The 16,989-nt window shown below is 53.9% G+C and overlaps 1 protein-coding gene across 1 annotated transcript; it reads left to right on the top strand.

The window, feature by feature from the left end:
• The first annotated feature begins 2,372 nt into the window (after positions 1 to 2,372).
• MFSD2B (major facilitator superfamily domain containing 2B) lies at positions 2,373 to 15,358 on the top strand. Its single transcript, XM_044262254.1, has 14 exons — positions 2,373 to 2,459; positions 5,492 to 5,737; positions 6,814 to 6,938; positions 7,512 to 7,635; positions 7,841 to 7,919; positions 8,003 to 8,133; positions 10,148 to 10,238; positions 10,352 to 10,473; positions 10,918 to 11,001; positions 11,540 to 11,620; positions 11,857 to 11,966; positions 12,340 to 12,483; positions 12,723 to 12,899; positions 14,561 to 15,358. Exons 1-14 carry the CDS (start codon positions 2,373 to 2,375, stop codon positions 14,583 to 14,585), a joined length of 1,626 nt encoding a protein of 541 aa, XP_044118189.1. The 3' UTR covers positions 14,586 to 15,358.
• The last annotated feature ends 1,631 nt before the right edge of the window (positions 15,359 to 16,989 follow it).

The following is a 16,989-nucleotide window of genomic DNA, read 5'->3' as shown; positions in this document are numbered from 1 at the left end:
CTTGGTTATTCCAGTGCTGTTTTGTATATTGAAGTCTAACATACTTGTCTTTAACTAAAAATTACATTCAGAACATGCAATCACTTTAACTAGAATAATAGCTGTTAGGGACAGATGCCTTTAAATTACATTTTTGTGCAGAGGCCAAAAAACGCAGGGTTTCTTCTTTTACTTTTTTTCTTTCAAAATTAAAATTATGGTAGTATATGCAGCAAAGTACAGATATTGGGAATGAAGTGCTTCCAGACCTAAAAATGCTATCAAATGATGTATGTAAAAGTAGATTATCCAAAGAAACTGCAGCTTGAGTTTCCAAGGAATTTAAGTTTCCAAGGAATTAAATATTTAACATATGTATTACCTGAGTATCCTTCCACAATCAAAAAAACGGAAGGTACCCATTTTGTAGGTTAAAGAATTGAGGCATATTTGCAGTATATACAAATACTGAATCATTACTTTGTACCCCTGAAACTAGTATACTGTTACATGTCAGTTATACCTCTAATTAGAAAAAAGAATTGAGGCATAGAAAACGGATGATTTTAGACTGGGTAGTATATACTTCAGGATTATATTTAGCTGTACAGAAAAATCTAAAGTAATAGTGACTTAAACAAAACTTTATTTCCATGCAAAAGTCCATAGGGAAGCAGTTCAGGACTGGGAGATCAACTTCATAAAACTTCAGACTCCTGTGCTGTTAATCTGCTGATGCCAGCATTTAGCCTCAGGCCACAAGAGAGCTGCTTTAGCACCAGTCACATATGTGTTCCATCTGATGGAAAGAAGCACACACACCTTTACTTTTAAAAGCAGAAAAAAAAACAAAACAAAAAAATGGCTTTATTGGGATGTAATTTACATACCTTACCATTCACCCAATTAAAGTCTACAATTCAGTGGTTTTAGTATAGACACAGGATTGGGCAACCACCACCACAGTCTAACTTTAGGATATTTTCATCCTGTCTTTAACCCTGTACTCACTCATTAGTCAGTCTACCCAAAGTCCTAGGCAACCGCAAATCTACATTGTCTCTGCAGATTTACCTAAACCGGACATTGCATATAAATGGAAGCATACAGTACATGGTTTTTCCATCTTCTCATTTAAGGTTTCCAAAGTTCACCCATGTTCTTTTTTGGAATAATAGTCCATTGTATGGATATATACCTACCACACTTCTTTTATCCATCAGTTGATGGACATTTGGGTTTCACTTTGGGTTACAAGTAATGTGGCTATGAACATTTGTGTTCACGTTTTTGTGTGAACATGGTTTTTTCTGGAGTATATACTTAGGAAGAATTGCTGAGTCTTTGGGTGATTCCAGGTTTAACTTTTTGAAGAGCGGGATTTCCATAGTGCCTCCACCGGTTGCATACCACCAGCAAGGTGTCATTTCTCCACACCCTCCCTGATGCTTGTTCCTGTCCGGCTTTTTTAATCCTAGCCATCCAGTGGTGTATCTTCCAGCTTTGTATTTCCTTAATGACGTAAGAATCTTCTCATGTGTTCATTGTGTTTGGAGAAATACCTATAGAAATCCTCCCATTTTACAATTAGATTGTCTTTTATTGAGTTTTAAGAATTCTTTATATAATCCAGTACCAGTCTATGATTTGCAGATAATGCTCCCATTCAGTGGGTTATCTTTTCAGTTGTTGGATGGTTTGCTGCACAAAATTTATCATTTAGATAGTCCCAACTTACGACGCCCTAACAACAGTTGTCTAACCTAAGGTTATGATTTGCTCGTTTTCTTCGAGGTGTCTTATAGTTTTAGCCTTTACACTTAGGTCTGTGGTGCATTTTAGGTTACTTTTTGTGTGCGATGTGACCCCTTACCTTTGAGGGGGAGCTTCTCTGGCCAACTGCCTCTACACTGCTCTGCTTCCGTTCACCGGCCCGAGTTACACCCATCACATCTGCGCGAGGCTGGACAATGTGTGTTTCAGGCATCTTGTATCAAATGTAGATTGTAAACCTTTTCGGCCATAGTCCTAAACAAGACAATTCTATTGCTTCGCTTTTCAAGTAAATAGATCTGGCGATTTTTCACCCGCGAGGATTTAGCAGGGTGATCAGCGCGAAAGGGCGCTGGTTCTCACTCCCTCCGGGACCTGCTCCTAGGACTGCAGTCCCGAGGGACTTACCGGCCTTCGCCCCCTACCCCAGCCCCCAGCGAGTTTGGGCTCTCGGGGGAAACGAACCGGCGCCCTTCGCGTCTTCTCAACGGCTCCCGCGGCCCGCCCCTCGCCGCGCCGCGCCCACTCGGCCCCCGGAGCCGCCCTCCCCGCGGGAGCCGGGGCGCCGGCCGGGCGATAACGCCGCAGGGCCGCGGCCGCGGGCGGAGCTGCAGTGCGCCATGGCCGCGTCCCCCGGAGCGCCCCGGGCCCCCGCCGTCGAGGCGCCGCCGCCCCAGCCGGACGCGCGCACCTTGGACCGCGGCTCGGTGAGCGCAGGGCGAGGGGCGGTGGGGAGCCGGGGCTGCGCGAGGGAGGCGGCGGGAAGGGGCGCTGGCGCCGGCGTTCAGCCTTCTGAGCCCCCCTAATAGAGCCGAAAGGCCGAGATACTCGGGAGCGCCAAAGAGAACAGGGAAACTGAGTCCCAGGCTATGGAGGTAACTTGCTGCGTTGAGTCCGCTAGGCTGGCAGGACAGGGGCTAGCCTCTGGTCTCCTGATTCTCAAATTCGGGCTCTTGCCCGCCACAGTCCAGGTCTTCCCAGAGCTCCCCGGCCCCCGGGGCAGGTAGGACTTCCCGCTGCGTGTGGGGGGCCGCCTCCCCTCCCCAGTCTCCGAGAGCAGCCTGGCACCGGCTCGCTGGACACTGCCCACAGAGACGACTTCTGGCAAGCAGGCCCCCCAGTGAGGGTGGAGGGCAGGTGGGAAGCTGGGGGTGTCCTCAGGCCGTCCTCACCCCTGCGTGGATGGGGCGCGCACCAGCCGGTGAGGGTGGCTGTGTCCAAGAGGGGGCAGGACCCAGGAGCTTCGTGGGGACAAAGCTCCATCGCTTGCTCCATGCTCAATGCGACCATGGTCTGAGGCTTCACTTCAGCCCCTCAGTTCTCTCCCTTAACTCAGTGCTTCCTGTCAGACATCTCAGAGCAAAGGCCCGTGGCCCCCAAGAAAGAAAGGGAGATAGGGAGGCCCCTGGGGACCCGCCTTTCCCAGGGAGATTTAGAAATTCAGGAGGAGATGAATGGCAGGAGGGAAAACCGACCTTGGCCAAAGAAGTGCCAGCATTTAGTTCTCAAAACGACCTCCTCGGCATCTTTCACTCCATTTTACAGGGGAGGAAATGAAGCCCAGTCCCGCTGAAGTACCTCAGAAGTACCTTCTAGTAGGGCTAGAGGTGGCACACAGAATTTGAATCCCAGTTAGTCCAATGCTAAAACTTGGGATCGGTTAACTGCGAAAGACTTAAGAGGTTCAAGTAGGTGAAACTGCTGTCCGCAGGCCTCCAAGAGTAGTTTCAGCCGGAAGTTCTCTTCCAAGTGACTTCTATGTGCCAGAAGCTTGCTAGGAGGGTTGGGGGAAGGGGGGCAGAGGCACAGGGGCTGCTGTGGGGCTATCATGTTGGATTCTGCCTCTTACTAACAATTTCTGGAAGTTGAACACAAGCGTCAGAAAAGGAGATGACATCCTGCCTCGTGTGTGGTTTTCTTCTGCGGGTAGGGAGAGCGTGCAAAGGACATGATAAACCATTATCTGGCAAGAACCTCCCTTCAGAAGTGCCCATGTGGGGTGTCCGGCAAGATACTAAAATGGGTGAAGTCATCATCCTCTCCACTCTCCCTGCTGTCCCCTAGCAAAGGATCAAAAGGAAGGATTCCCAGCATCTTTTGAAGAAAGAGCCTTTTCCCTAGTCTTCATGACATTGATTTCTTCAACAAGTGTATATAGCATCTGCTATATACCAGACATGGTTCTAGGTAATGGGGACATGGTGGTGAATAAAAATTATAGCACGTGCTCTCAGAGAGTTTACATTCTCTTGGGAGAGGCAGAAAATAAATGAGAATGTATTAGGTATTAGGTACACTAGAGAGAGAGTTGGGTAGTCAGGGAAGGCCTCTGTGAGGAAATGACGTTCAGGCTTGAATGGCAAGGAGTCAGCTCTGCGAAGACTGAGAGGAAGAGCCCTCTAAACAGAAGCAATGGGAAGTGCAAAGGCCCTGAGGCAGCAACAGGCATGTTCGTACTGAGGCATAGCAAGGAAGGTACCAAGGTTGAGGAGAGCTGTCCGAAGTGAGGTGGGAAAGGGGATGGGGACTGTTTGGGTGGGTTCCTGTAGGCCAGATGGGAAGGACTTGGAATTATATTCAAACTGCAGTGGCAAACTGCAATTAGAGAGTTGTGGTTTTTTTAAAAGCTTTTATTTACTTATTTGACAGACAGAGATCACAGATAGGCAGAGAGGCAGGCAGAGAGAGAGGAAGGGAAGCAGGCTCCCTGCTGAGCAGAGAGCCCGATGCAGGACTCAATCCCAGGACCCTGGGATCATGACCTGAGCCAAAGGCACAGGCTTTAATCATGACCTGAGCAACCCAGGCACCCCACAGTTAGAGAGTTTTAAGCAGAGATGAGACAGGATAAAATTTATGTTATAAAAAGATCACCTTGGCTACTGGATAGAGTGTGGACAGTGGGGGATGAGCAGAAGCTGGGAAGCCACTTAGGAGGCCACTGATAGATTTGGTGAGGGAATTGGGAAAGAGAAATCAAGGTTTATGGCCTGAGCTGCTGAGTGGACATTGGACATTGGGGCCATTTAATGCAATAAGGACAATAGGGTTAGGAGTTGGTTTAGACAATGGATGGAAATCAGCAACTGTGTTTTGACCATGCTAAGCTGAAATGCCTTGTAGGCAACCATGTGGGTCTGTTAGTAGGCAGTCGAATATTCCAGTCTGGAGTTCACTGGATAGCTTAGGGCTTATGAGATATATATCTGTCTCACGCACACACACACCACTTGGAGCCATGAACATTACTTTATTTCAGTGGTGGGCTAGTAAATAGTCTCCCCAGGAAAATAAAGAAAGCAACTCTGATGTGTAGTGTTTGCTGATTCCTATGGTATAAATTCACCATAGCTGATGTCAGGCTGCCAGTGGTTTGAGGACTGGCCAAGGTCCTGGACATGTAACCATCAGTTCCTGCAGCAAATAACACTCAGCTTCATCAAGACACCTCTTGAAACTGGCAGGAATACTCTGACACAGAAGGCTTCAGGAGATACAGTGCTTTATTCAACGTCACACCAGGAGTTGGTGGCAAAGTTGGGAGCCTCCTGACCCCCCAGTTCACTCTGGCTTGCTGACTCAGAGCACAAAGCAGACTGCAGGAGGAAGCACTGAGAGGGGAAAAGGAAGAACTTGTCCTGTGGAATGTGGGATCTTTGAGAGGTCATAGCTTAGGATTTCCCCCCCCTCTCTGTCTCACTTCCCTTTACGATGATCTAGGGCAAATGAGGACTGAGAGGTTTCTGGAGGAGCCCTCGAGACAAAGGGACCTCAGGATGCTTATGGAGGCTCAGGAGGGTATGGGCGACTGTTGTGTATCTGCACAGGCTGGGGGCTTAGCTCCTGTGTTTCCCCCCAGGACAGCAGAGCTGGTCAGCTCTCATTCTGTACCAAGGTGTGCTATGGCATTGGTGGGATCCCCAACCAGGTGGCCTCCAGCGCCACAGCCTTTTACCTGCAACTGTTCCTGCTTGATGTGGCACAGGTGAGTGTGGGAAGCAGCCCAGGGCCCCCTATTCCATCTTCCTTGGTACCCAGTTCTCCTGCCCCAACCTGTACTTCCCTGGATAGATGGCACTTCTGTCCCCAAACTGATAGTAAGCCAAATGCCTTTGAGGACAACCCCCATAAGGATGTTTACTGCAGGCTGTTTGTGGTGAAAAATGGGGAAACTATGAATGCCCAGCAATATAGAAGTAGTTGGATAATAAGTTGTGTAAGAGCCACATAATGGACTGTTGTGTAGTCATTCAAAAGGAAGAGCTAGATCTGTACCAGTTGGCTTGGAGGGAGTTCCATGATGCACTGTCAAGTGAGAAGAAAAGTTGCTTTTAGAGTATACAAATGGGTTCTATTTTACCAAAATAAAGACATGCCCCATATATGTAGGTACATGGGTATGTGAAATATGTGACTATACGTGGTCCAGATAGAGGCATGAAGAAAATAAATTACAGAAGGATATACACAGGCTGTTACTGTTGCCTATAGGAGGGAATGTGGAGGATAGAGAGTAAGCAGAAGGAAAGATTTCTCATACCGTACCCATGATTTTGTTAAATGACACTCATATGATCTCATTTATGTAAAATTATAAATTATGAATGCACAGAAATAAATGCCTGAAAGGGTGATCACCAAAATGCTCTGGCAGTTATCTCAGGATGGGGAGACTTCAAAGGAGTTTTGCTCAATATTTTTCTGTACTGCTTTTGAATGTTATTTTATAATGAGTGTGTCATTTATGTAATCAGAAAAATTAATAAAACATTGTCGCTGTGAAACAAAAAGTCTACCTCTGTCACCCTTCTTGTTCAGATGAGGGTCCCCAGCCTTCTCCAAAAGCGACTGGGCAAGAGTGGTAATGGGAATGTGGCAATGTGTGGCTGTCGGCTCCTCCCCTCCCCCTCTCGTCACTACTAGTGCAGCTGTGCCTGAGAACCTTCTGGATTTGTGGCCAGGAAAGAGACCTCACAGACCTTTCTCCTGGCAGGTAGGCAGGCCCAGACACCCTCTCTGACTCTGCCAGGACTCAGCCATCCTTCCACCTGTGCTTTTCAGATCCCTGCTGCCCAGGTGTCCCTTGTCCTATTCGGAGGGAAGGTGTCTGGGGCAGCTGCCGACCCTGTGGCTGGGTTCTTCATCAACAGAAGCAGGAGGACAGGGTCTGGACGCCTCATGCCCTGGTGAGCAGCCCCATGATCCTCAGGGTCCTGGCTTCCAACCCTGGCCTGAGGCCACCGGGTTTGTGACAGCCCCGCTTCTTAGTGGAAACCCGTGTGGATGGTGAGACGACCGGATGGTTATAGGTGGCGGCGCCGGACTAGGTTAGGCTGAGCCAGACAGGAGTTCAGAGACATTCTTGGGGACCCTCCGTCACCAGGCGGCACAGGGCTGGACAAAGCCTTGTAGGCTCCCGACTGATTGGGGGGTCTGTGTGTAGCCAGGGTGGGCTGGAGGCCTTGGAAGTCCTCATGGAGGATAGGCCTCGCTGGTGCTCCAGGGTCCTGGAGACTGGGAATGGCAAGGCCAACCCCAAGTGCCCCCCGAGTTCTGCAGTGAGTGACCCCACACCCCCAGCTACCGCCACAGCCCATCAGCCCCCTCTCCCTCTCCTTCTCCATGGCGTGCACACTGGTAGTCCCAGCCCAGGGCTCCTATTGGGGGCAGATGACGTCTTCACCCAGAAGGGTGTGGTGGTTCCAGGTTTGCCCTTCGTGTCCCCCATCCCGTGCCCCACGCCCGCTGTGCTCCCACAGGGTGCTGGGCTGCACGCCCTTCCTCACCGTGGCCTACTTCCTCCTGTGGTTCCTGCCCCCCTTCACCAGCCTGCGGGGCCTCTGGTACACGGGCTGCTACTGCCTGTTCCAGGCCCTGGCCACGGTAAGCCGGTGGCCCTGCTGCTGGTCAGTGGCCACCGTGAGGTGTTGTGTGGAGGGGAGCGGGCAGGTGGGCTCACCCCTCCCGCCCTCCGCCCCCTACTCTGGGTTTGGGGGCATCCGCCGGGACGTGCCAGCCGGGGTCGTCGGGGTTGGGACGGGGCGGGGGCGGCGGGGGCCAGCCTGAGCCCGGCCCCGGGCGCCCGCAGTTCTTCCAGGTGCCCTACGCGGCGCTCACCATGCTGCTGACGCCCTGCCCGAGGGAGCGGGACTCGGCCACCGCGTACCGTGAGTGCGGGGCGTGCGCGCGGGCGGGAGGCCGCGGACCCCGGGCCCGCCAGCGCCCGTCACCCGGCGCCGCTCCGTCCCAGGGATGACCATGGAGATGGCGGGGACGCTGATGGGAGCCGCCGTCCACGGGCTCATCGTGTCGGGCGCCCACGGGCCGCACAGGTGCGAGGACGTCGCGCTCGCCCGGCCGGCCGTCGTCTCCCCCGACGCGGTGAGTGTCCCTGCGGCCCGGCCTCTGGGCGTCGCCCGCCTCTCCCGCCCTCCCGCTCCTCCAGCCGGTGCCCCCCGCCCGCGGCCCGCTCACCCCGCTTCTCCGCCCGGGCGCCTTCTCAACGGAAAGCAACAGATCGCTGAGCAGCAGGAGGGGAGAGGGGTGGGAAAGGGCCACAGGCAGGGGCAGGGGAGAGGGGCTGGCGTCCCCGCGGCGCTCGGGGGGACACCTCTCCTGTGGCCGGTCCCACCCCGGCCTCACCCGCAGCGTGCACGGAGAAGGGGAAACCTGAAAGCAGTTGCCCCTCGTCTCCCCGCAAACCAGGTCTCTCCTCAGCAGCTAAGTCCGCGCATCTGTTACCCAGCCAGTTCAGCTCTTCTTCCTTCAGCAAGTGATGTGATTGTCGCGGGAGCCCCGGGAGCCAACATTTACTCCTCCCTCTCCAGCCATGACCCCCACTCCCACCCATTACCAAATCCCATGCGCCCGTTCGGCCCCAGATCTTCTGCACCTGGCATCCCCAGCATCTCCCGGTCACCCCAGTCCTGCATCAGTCTCCCACAGAGTCCCCCAGCCTCCAGCGACTCCCCCGGCCCGGTCAGGGTGACATTGGAAAGGAATTCCATCTGGGTGGCCCCCACCTTCAGGACCCAGCTGGGGTTGGCTTCAGTTTGTGGCCTCTCCTCAGTGTTCCCTGCATCATTCTTCTTTGTCATTTAGGAAATAGCTCAGATTTACAAAACATTATCCAGCTGCGGTTCTCCAAGTGTGGTCCCTGGGCAGCAAGGAGCCTCAGCATCACCTGGAAACTTGTTAGAAGGGCAGATTCTTGGGGCCCTGCCTAGAACTACCGATTGACAAATTTGGGGAGGGAGCCAGCAGTCTATGTTGTCTGAACAAGCCTTCCAGGGGATTCTGACCCCCCACCAGTGCTTGTGAATCGGTGGTTTGAGACCAGTACCACACCAGGGGCCCTGCACCGGCTCAAGAAAACATGACAGTGGAGTCCTGTATATCCATCCCAGCCCTCTCCTCAGGGCCAGCTACAAAACGGGCCCATGAACACTGCAAAGTGCAAACACAGGGCTCTGGAAAGCCGAGGGATTGCTTGAGTCGAGATGCATAACTGACCCCACCCAGGTGCCCTCAGACCCATCATGGAGGCTGGCCCGGACCAGAAGATGGTGGCCTTGCCCCTCCCAGACTGGCTCTTTCCACATGTATGTCCATGTCCCCGCTCAGGCCTCCACAGGGCCCCCTCTCCAAAGGTACTGGGTCACTCTCTGGATGGGGGTGACAATGGCCTCGGGTTGGCCTGGCCTGGCCTGGAGTGCAAAGGAATGGGTAGCAGGAGGCTGAGAAGGCCACCCCTAGAGGTGGAGCCTCCCATGAGCCAAGGCACAAAGCTCCAGGTACTCCGGTGAGGCCCTGTCCACTCCTTCTTTCTTCCCCTCCCCAGAGACAACCTCAGCCTGAGCAGGTGACTGTTACTCCCATGCATGTCTTTACATGGATTTTATCACTTATGTATCTTCCCCTGGACAGCAGGTAGCACCATTTCTGTTTTCACCATTTATCTGGGTTCTCGTGCCTCACGCTATGCTGTAGCTTTCTGCTTGTGTCTGTCTTCTGCATTCCATGCCCCTTACTAGGGAAGGACAGGAGTCATGTACTGACCACTGTAATCTCAGGGTCTAGCGTGCAGAAGGGCCACCAATGTTTGCCTTAAAAAATGAGAGCGAAAGAGAGAGGAGGGGCGCTGACCCCTGGTGGCATGGATGCCCTCCTGTTCATGCAAGAGCACAGAGGCAGCAGAAGGACCATTCTGGGCCCTAACATCTCTGTCTCCTGCTCTGCTGATTGGCAGGAGAGACACCCAGCATCCTTGAGCTTGGACTGAAGGTCCCTCTGCTCCACTGGGAAACACTCCTGTCCCAGTGGGTTTGTGGGAAACACAACCCACTTCCGTAGGTTGGAGACATCACCCCCAGCCCAGTTCTGTCCTGTCCCACAGACTCGTCTCTACTCCATTGCAGCCGCCGTGCTTGCTCTGACTTACCCTGTGTGCACTGGTTTGCTCTGCCTTGGGGTGAAGGAGCGACCAGGTAAGGGGGTGCAGCCGGACCGTGGGAAGCCAAAGCGGGGACAGGATTCCTCTTGGGCCTGTGTTTTGGTTTTAGACTCTGCCAAGCCCAAGTGTTGTTTTCCTGTGTTGCAGACTCCTCCGGCCCAGCCTCAGGCCAAGGCCTGAGCTTCCTGGCTGGGCTGGGCCTCACTGTCCGGCACCGGCCCTACCTGAAGCTGGTCATCTCCTTCCTGTTCATCTCGGCAGCCATTCAGGTACCTCTGGCCTTGGCTCTGGCCATACTGACCCTGTGTTTGTTTAGGTTCAGCCTCCCGGCCCCACTGACCAGAGTTGGGCTTAAATCAAGAGAAATGGTGGCTGGCACAGGTTCCAGAGAGTCTGGTGCAGGGAGGAGAGAGACCTAAACGGAACTTGTGGGACCAGGGAGAGGGTCAAGGCTAGGCAGTAGGAAGCTGACAAAATCTGGGTAGTAAGGTCCACTAGCCGGGCAAGGGGAAGAATGGACTAGGAATGGTATTTATACCCGTTTCGGGGCTGAGTGTCCTTTGTGGGGGAGGGGACTGCATGTTGCATGATGATGGCAACAGCTGGTGTTTGAGGTCCCAAAGAAGAGGCCAGACTTGCGACCCAGGCCTCACGCTTGACCTCTGAATTCCTGCCATTCCCGAGACACACCCACTTGCTGTTGGCCTCCTCAGGTGGAGCAGAGCTACCTGGTCCTGTTCTGTACACATGCCTCCCGGCTACATGATCACGTCCAGGGCGTGGTGCTGACCATCCTGGTGAGTGGTCCTGGGGTGATGGAGACAAGCTCCCGCAGAGACCTGAGTCGGGGACCTGGTGTGGTTCTTGACAAGACTTGTGTAGCCAGAATTCCGGTCAACATTCTGGACTCCTCTGTGATCTTGGTCACCTGCACTCCAGCAGAAGGTGGGATCGAGGCTGGGGTCGTAAAGTTCATAGCCACTGGTTCCAACCCGGGGGCAGAGTCAAGGTCAAGCATCCCACCTAAAAGCCAGGGCTTGGGACGCCTGGGTGGCTCAGTTGGTTGAGCAGCTGCCTTCGGCTCAGGTCATGATCTGGGCGTCCTGGGATCGAGTCCGGCATCGGGCTCCTTGCTCGGCAGGGAGCCTGCTTCTCCCTCTGCCTCTGCCTGCCTCTCTGTCTGCCTGTGCTAGCTCTCTCTCCCTCTGTCTCTGACAAATAAATAAATAAAATCTTTAATTTAAAAAAAAAAAAAAAGCCAGGGCTTCCGGAACCTGGGTGGGTTAAGGCATTGGCAGCCCCGCCCAGGCTGGGATGATTTCTTTCTGATCACAGGTCTCAGCTGTGCTGAGCACCCCACTGTGGGAGTGGGTTCTACAGCGATTTGGGAAGAAGACATCGGCCTTCGGGATCTGTGTGAGTGAGACAAGAAGCAAGGCCTGGAGTGGGTGCAGGAAGGTGGCAGGGTCAGGGAGGTGGCCTTGGAGCCTGAGCTTCCTGGGGCCAGGCAGGGCTGATCTGTACTCTCTTGTGACTTCAGTCCCTTGGAAAGGACCAGGTGCAGGAGCTATTAGTAAAGACCGGTGAGTGTGGGAATGAAAGAGCAAGTCAGGGGCCGGTGGAAGGATCAGCTGGTGTATCTCTCTCACCAGGTGATGGTGCCTTTTGCAATCCTGTTGGCTGCTGTACCCACAGCACCTGTGGCATATGTGGTGGCCTTTGTGTCTGGCCTGAGCATTGCTGTGTCCTTGCTGCTACCCTGGTAGGCTGGGTGAAGGGGAAGGGATATGTCCCTCCTCACGGGTATGTCCTCTTTCGCATCCACCTGTTGTCCCAGGCCCCCTGTGCCCTGCCTTTGCTGGGGAGGGGCTCTCCTACCTGCAGGAGATGAAGGCCACCAGTTCTGTCCTTGGAGCTCTCCTGGAAGAGCAGTGGACAGCAGGAAGTGTGGGCAGCCGTGTTGGGGGAGGGAGCTGAAACGCAAGCACCTGTGGTCAGGCTCTCCATGGGCCAGTCCTGGTCCTGGGCAGCAGGAACCCAAGGATGAATCTGACTTGGTCCCTGTCCTCAGAGAGCTCTCAGGCTGGTGGCTGTCAAGGGGATAAAAGGGATAACCCTGCAGCCCTCTCCCGCAGGTCCATGCTTCCAGATGTGGTGGATGCCTTCCAGCAGCAGCAGCAGCCTGGCCCGGGCCTGGAGACCATCTTCTACTCATCCTATGTCTTCTTCACCAAGCTTTCTGGTGCAGGCGCCCTGGGCATCTCCACTCTCAGTCTGGAGTGAGTCCCAGGGTCGGGCTGTACTAGAGGCACAAACACCGAGTCGGGTGGGAAGAGGGCAGAGTTCCCCGTTCCATCGGCGCTCCCTGGTCGGCCCAACTCTCCCTTCCACCATGGTTAAGCTGATCTGGCCGGGGAATGACTCCTAGATTCAGGGTGGTGTGGGGGTGGAGTACGGGGAGCCCTCCTGCCGGTCCCGTGGGATCGGAGCTGGAGGCGTGGGGATGCTGTTTCTCCAGGTTTGCGGGCTACGAGGCAGGAGCCTGCACGCAGACGGAGCGGGTGGTGGTGACCCTCAAGGTCCTCATCGGGGCCGTGCCCACCTGCATGATCATCACCGGTCTGTGCATCCTCATGGTGGGCCCCGCACCAAAGGTGCCAAGCCAGGACCCCTCCCGCCGGCAGAGCCTTCAGAGGTGGGCACCCCACGCACACGGGTACACACGGCGGGGTACCAGCAGCCAGGCGCGCACGAACGTGTGCCAGCGTGAGACTAACAGGCCCACCGTTGTCCCTGAGACATTTACGAGGTCGAACACTCCCGCCTTTGCAGACTCTTCCCACAGACTCGTCACTCTTCGGTGATGCCGTATGCTCCTGGATTTTTTTTTTTTAAAGATTTATTTAGTTATTTTTTCAGAGAGAGTGAGGGAGAGCATGAGTTGGGTGGGGGGCAGAGAGAGAGGACGAGAAGCAGACTCCCCGTGGAGCACGGAACCCAACACGGGGCTTGATCTCATGACCCTGAGATGATGACTCGAGCTGAAACCGACTGAGCCACCTGGTTGTCCCTGCTCCTGGACTTTCTTTTTTTAAAGATTTTATTTATTCATTTGTCAGAGAGAGAGAAGAGAGAAAGAGAGAGAGAGCATAAGCACAGAGAGCAGCAGATGGAGGGAGAAGCAGACTCCCAGCTGCTGAACTCGGTCCTAGGACGCCAGAATCATGACCTGAGCCAAAGGTGGTTGCTTAACTAGACTGAACCACCAGGGCAACTGAGACACCTAGGCGTCCCCTCTTGGATTTTCTCCAGCTACTCTGCACATCCCTTCTTAGTCTCCCTCCCTCGATTATCTGTTGGATGCGGTATGAAAGGGCTCCCTCCTCGGCCCCTGCTCCCTTTGCTCTCCCTTATGCAGGCACCTGGTCCCCTAGCCTGATCTGGAGCCCCCTTATGCCTGGTGACTTCTTTTTTTTTTATTTTTTTTTTAAAGATTTTATTTATTCATTTGACAGACAGAAATCACAAGTAGTCAGAGAGGCAGGCAGAGAGAGGAGGAAGCAGGCTCCCCGCTGAGCAGAGAGCCCGATGTGGGGCTCGATCCCACGACCCTGGGATCATGACCTGAGCTGAAGGCAGAGGCTTTAACCCGCTGAGCCACCCAGGTGCCCCTGCCTGGTGACTTCTAAAGCCGCCCCTCCCCCCGGACTTCCTACAAGTTCCAGATCCACGTGTGTGGCTCTCATTTGCCCTCACCCCCTGATGTCCCACAAGCATGGCGTCAGTTTCACAGAGCCCCAAACTACTGAACTCCCCTTCCTTTCCGAGTGGGGCTCCTCTCCCTGTGACGGCACCATCCTCTTGCCTGGAAGCCGAAAGCCGGGTCCTCTTCTGCTCTTTGCCCCGCAGGTTGTGCGGAGCCACACTCTGAACCTTGTTCTTCTGGCTTCCAGGGCACTGATCCCACTGCACAGGGATGAGAGGCCTACTGGCTGGCTTTCCCAGGGGACTGTGGGGATCTTGAAGCTGGGGCTGTGTTTTATTCGTTTCTGCCTGCCCGGCCCAGCCCAGCACAGAGGCCAAGGCCACGCCGGGGCCGCAGTGTCAAGACGTCTGGCCCGGCAGCTTTCAAGAGCATGTGGCCACCTGCTTGGAGATGCTCCCACACACACAAACACCAGCACACGCCCACACAGAGGAACACAGGCGGTCGGCAGGAAGTGGCACTGCCGTCGGGCCCTCATTCTCCGCGTGGAGGCTCAGACTGGCCAAGTAACACACGTCCACAGGGGTCTGTGGCCCGACACGGTCCCTGTCCACCCTCATCCGTCTCTTTGGTTTCTTTCCCTTTTCCAGGAGGACCAGCTACAGCCTCGCTTGAGATCTGACCGTGTGTGGGCTGGAACCACAGGAGCCAGCGTCTTCTGGACTCAAAGTCCTTCTTTCTTCTCAGTCCCTTAGCACGCCCATTTCAAGGGTTACATGTGACCCATCTTTCCCCCTGGGACATGGAGTCTTCAGGGACATCTCCTGAAGGGACTGGCCTGGGCCCCAGGACCCTCACCCGCCACTTCTTGCTTGTTGACCGCAGACCGTATCCGACAGGCCTGTGCCCCGGACCACCCAGCTCCAGGCGGCTCTGACCTGGAAAGCATCCCGAGAACAACTATTCCTGGAAAAAGGAAGGCCCACCCCCTGCTTACCTGACAGGTCAGACACACAGATGTCTTGCTCTTCCTGACACCCCAGTGGACACCTGTGAGGGAGGCTGACAGACACCACACGAACGGGCAGAGTGGGACAGATGGACTTGTTGGGGATGACATCAGGAAAGAAGCAAATAGAGACATTGAGACCAACAGACCCCAGAAGGAGCAAATGGGGACAGCAGCGGGGGAGGAGACCGAGCAGAGCACAAGAGGCGTTTCTCAAGGCTTTCGGGTCGTTCAGATAAGCCGGCAACAGCTGATACTGAGCTACCAAACATCAATCCCCTTTACGAACAGAAGTTATTTTTGCGGAAATATTTTTCTGAAATTGTATCTTATAAAAGCGCAGGAACCACAGTTTTCTAAAGGCCATATCTTTGGGGAAGAAAGATCCACTGAGATTTATTTTTAAAATACATATATCTATTAAAGGCTTTATCTTCTACCAGGTCTACAAAATATGACGATGGCCCTCCCTTTCATCCGACCTCCTGGGAAACCACTGCCCAGGGAGGGAAGGGAGAGGATGCCTGATGTCACTGCACCTGGCTCTCCAGTCCCCTGCTCTGTCCCCTCCATGGGGTCAGCTCTCCCAAGGCTAGCCCCCCTCCCACTTCCTCATTAGACCTTTGGCTGCCTCTTAGTTCCAGACTCTCGCCTAAGACTGCCAGAGCTCAGACTCACACTCAGACAGGATGTACCCCTCAAAGCATGAAACATCTTGCTTCCTCCGCAAACACTGTAGCCCGAGAAGGAACCTGACCTCCAAGTGAGAGTGCACAGTGTGAGCTGCTCTGTCTGACGCTTGAACTCTCTGCTGTTGGGCCCCTGACATGGGTATCTGATCCTTGAGGTCACAGGGCATCAGGGAAAGAGCTGGGTCAGCTTCTCTTCATTGCCCATCTGACTTAGGAACGGGCTGACAGGAAGCTCTGCTCCCTCCTGGCTGTGCGTGGCACATGCACGCACGCACACACACAGAACAGTTTCTCAACAGTGCAAAATCACGGGCTGCGAGGACAGAGCACCTGCTAAGACAGAAGGTGACGTAAAGTTTCTACCATGTTACCGTGCTGTGCTTTGGAAACATGGGCGATGCACGTAGGATGAGAAGCTTGTGCCAAATTCTATGTTACCTGTTTCTCAGGGGCGCAATCTCAAAGGAGCTGAAGTGTACTGTCCCAATACAGCTGCTGGGGGCCACCTCTGGGGTCAGGGGTTAGATCTTAGAGACAGGCGGGGACGAGGGGGAGCCCCAAATGTATTATTCTCATTTTCAGATGTGGGAAAAGGCTCAGAGAGCTTAAGTAACTTGCCTAAGATCAGCTGATGGCAGCGATGGCCTTGAAACTAAGTGGGCCTGACTCCAAAGCCTGTGGAGATAGCGGGTACTAAACACATTTGTTGGAGGAACGGCCCGTGCCCAGAGGCCAGCATCCCCTCCTCTGACCCTGTGCTCCGATCCCACAGTATTATCCCCACTGTTTGGGAATTATTATTCCCAATTCTGCCATTCTTCCTCCTCTGGGTCCTTCAACTCATATATGCCCACAGAGCCTCCGGATGTGTCCCTGACCCTCTTCTGACACCCATTCTCAGAGCCAGACCTCCTGTTTTAGAAATCCTAAGCAGGTTCCATGCCTAGCCCAGTGCAGAGCCCAGTGCAGGGCTTAATCCCACAACCCTGAGACCACAACCTGAGCCGCAATTAAGAATCAGACACTCAACAGACTGAGCCACTCAGGCGCCCCTACACCTCTCTCTTTCTAACCCTGAACTGTCTGCTGAACTTGAGAAGCCCCCTGACTGTTCTCCAGGCAGGGTGAAAACATCCTCTGTCTAAAGCGGAATTCATCACCTCCCCACATCTGTTCTGCCACTTGCATTTTCGGGTAAATTGTATCAGCATCTATCAAGACACCGCAACCCAAAACTTGGTTTTGGGAAAAAGAAATTTTCTTTCTCCCCCACTCACTCTGCCACACACTCCCCACGTACTCCCCATGCACCCCCAAGTGTGGATTAAGCAACGGGAGGAAAGGGTTGCAGCTTGTAGGTTATTATCAAATGGTAGAA

The sequence above is a fragment of the Neovison vison genome, chromosome 8, assembly GCF_020171115.1.
Source record: "Neovison vison isolate M4711 chromosome 8, ASM_NN_V1, whole genome shotgun sequence".
Taxonomy (NCBI): domain Eukaryota; kingdom Metazoa; phylum Chordata; class Mammalia; order Carnivora; family Mustelidae; genus Neogale; species Neogale vison.
The sequence above is the reverse complement of the archived record's forward strand: the minus strand, read 5'-3'. Positions and strand labels throughout refer to the sequence as shown.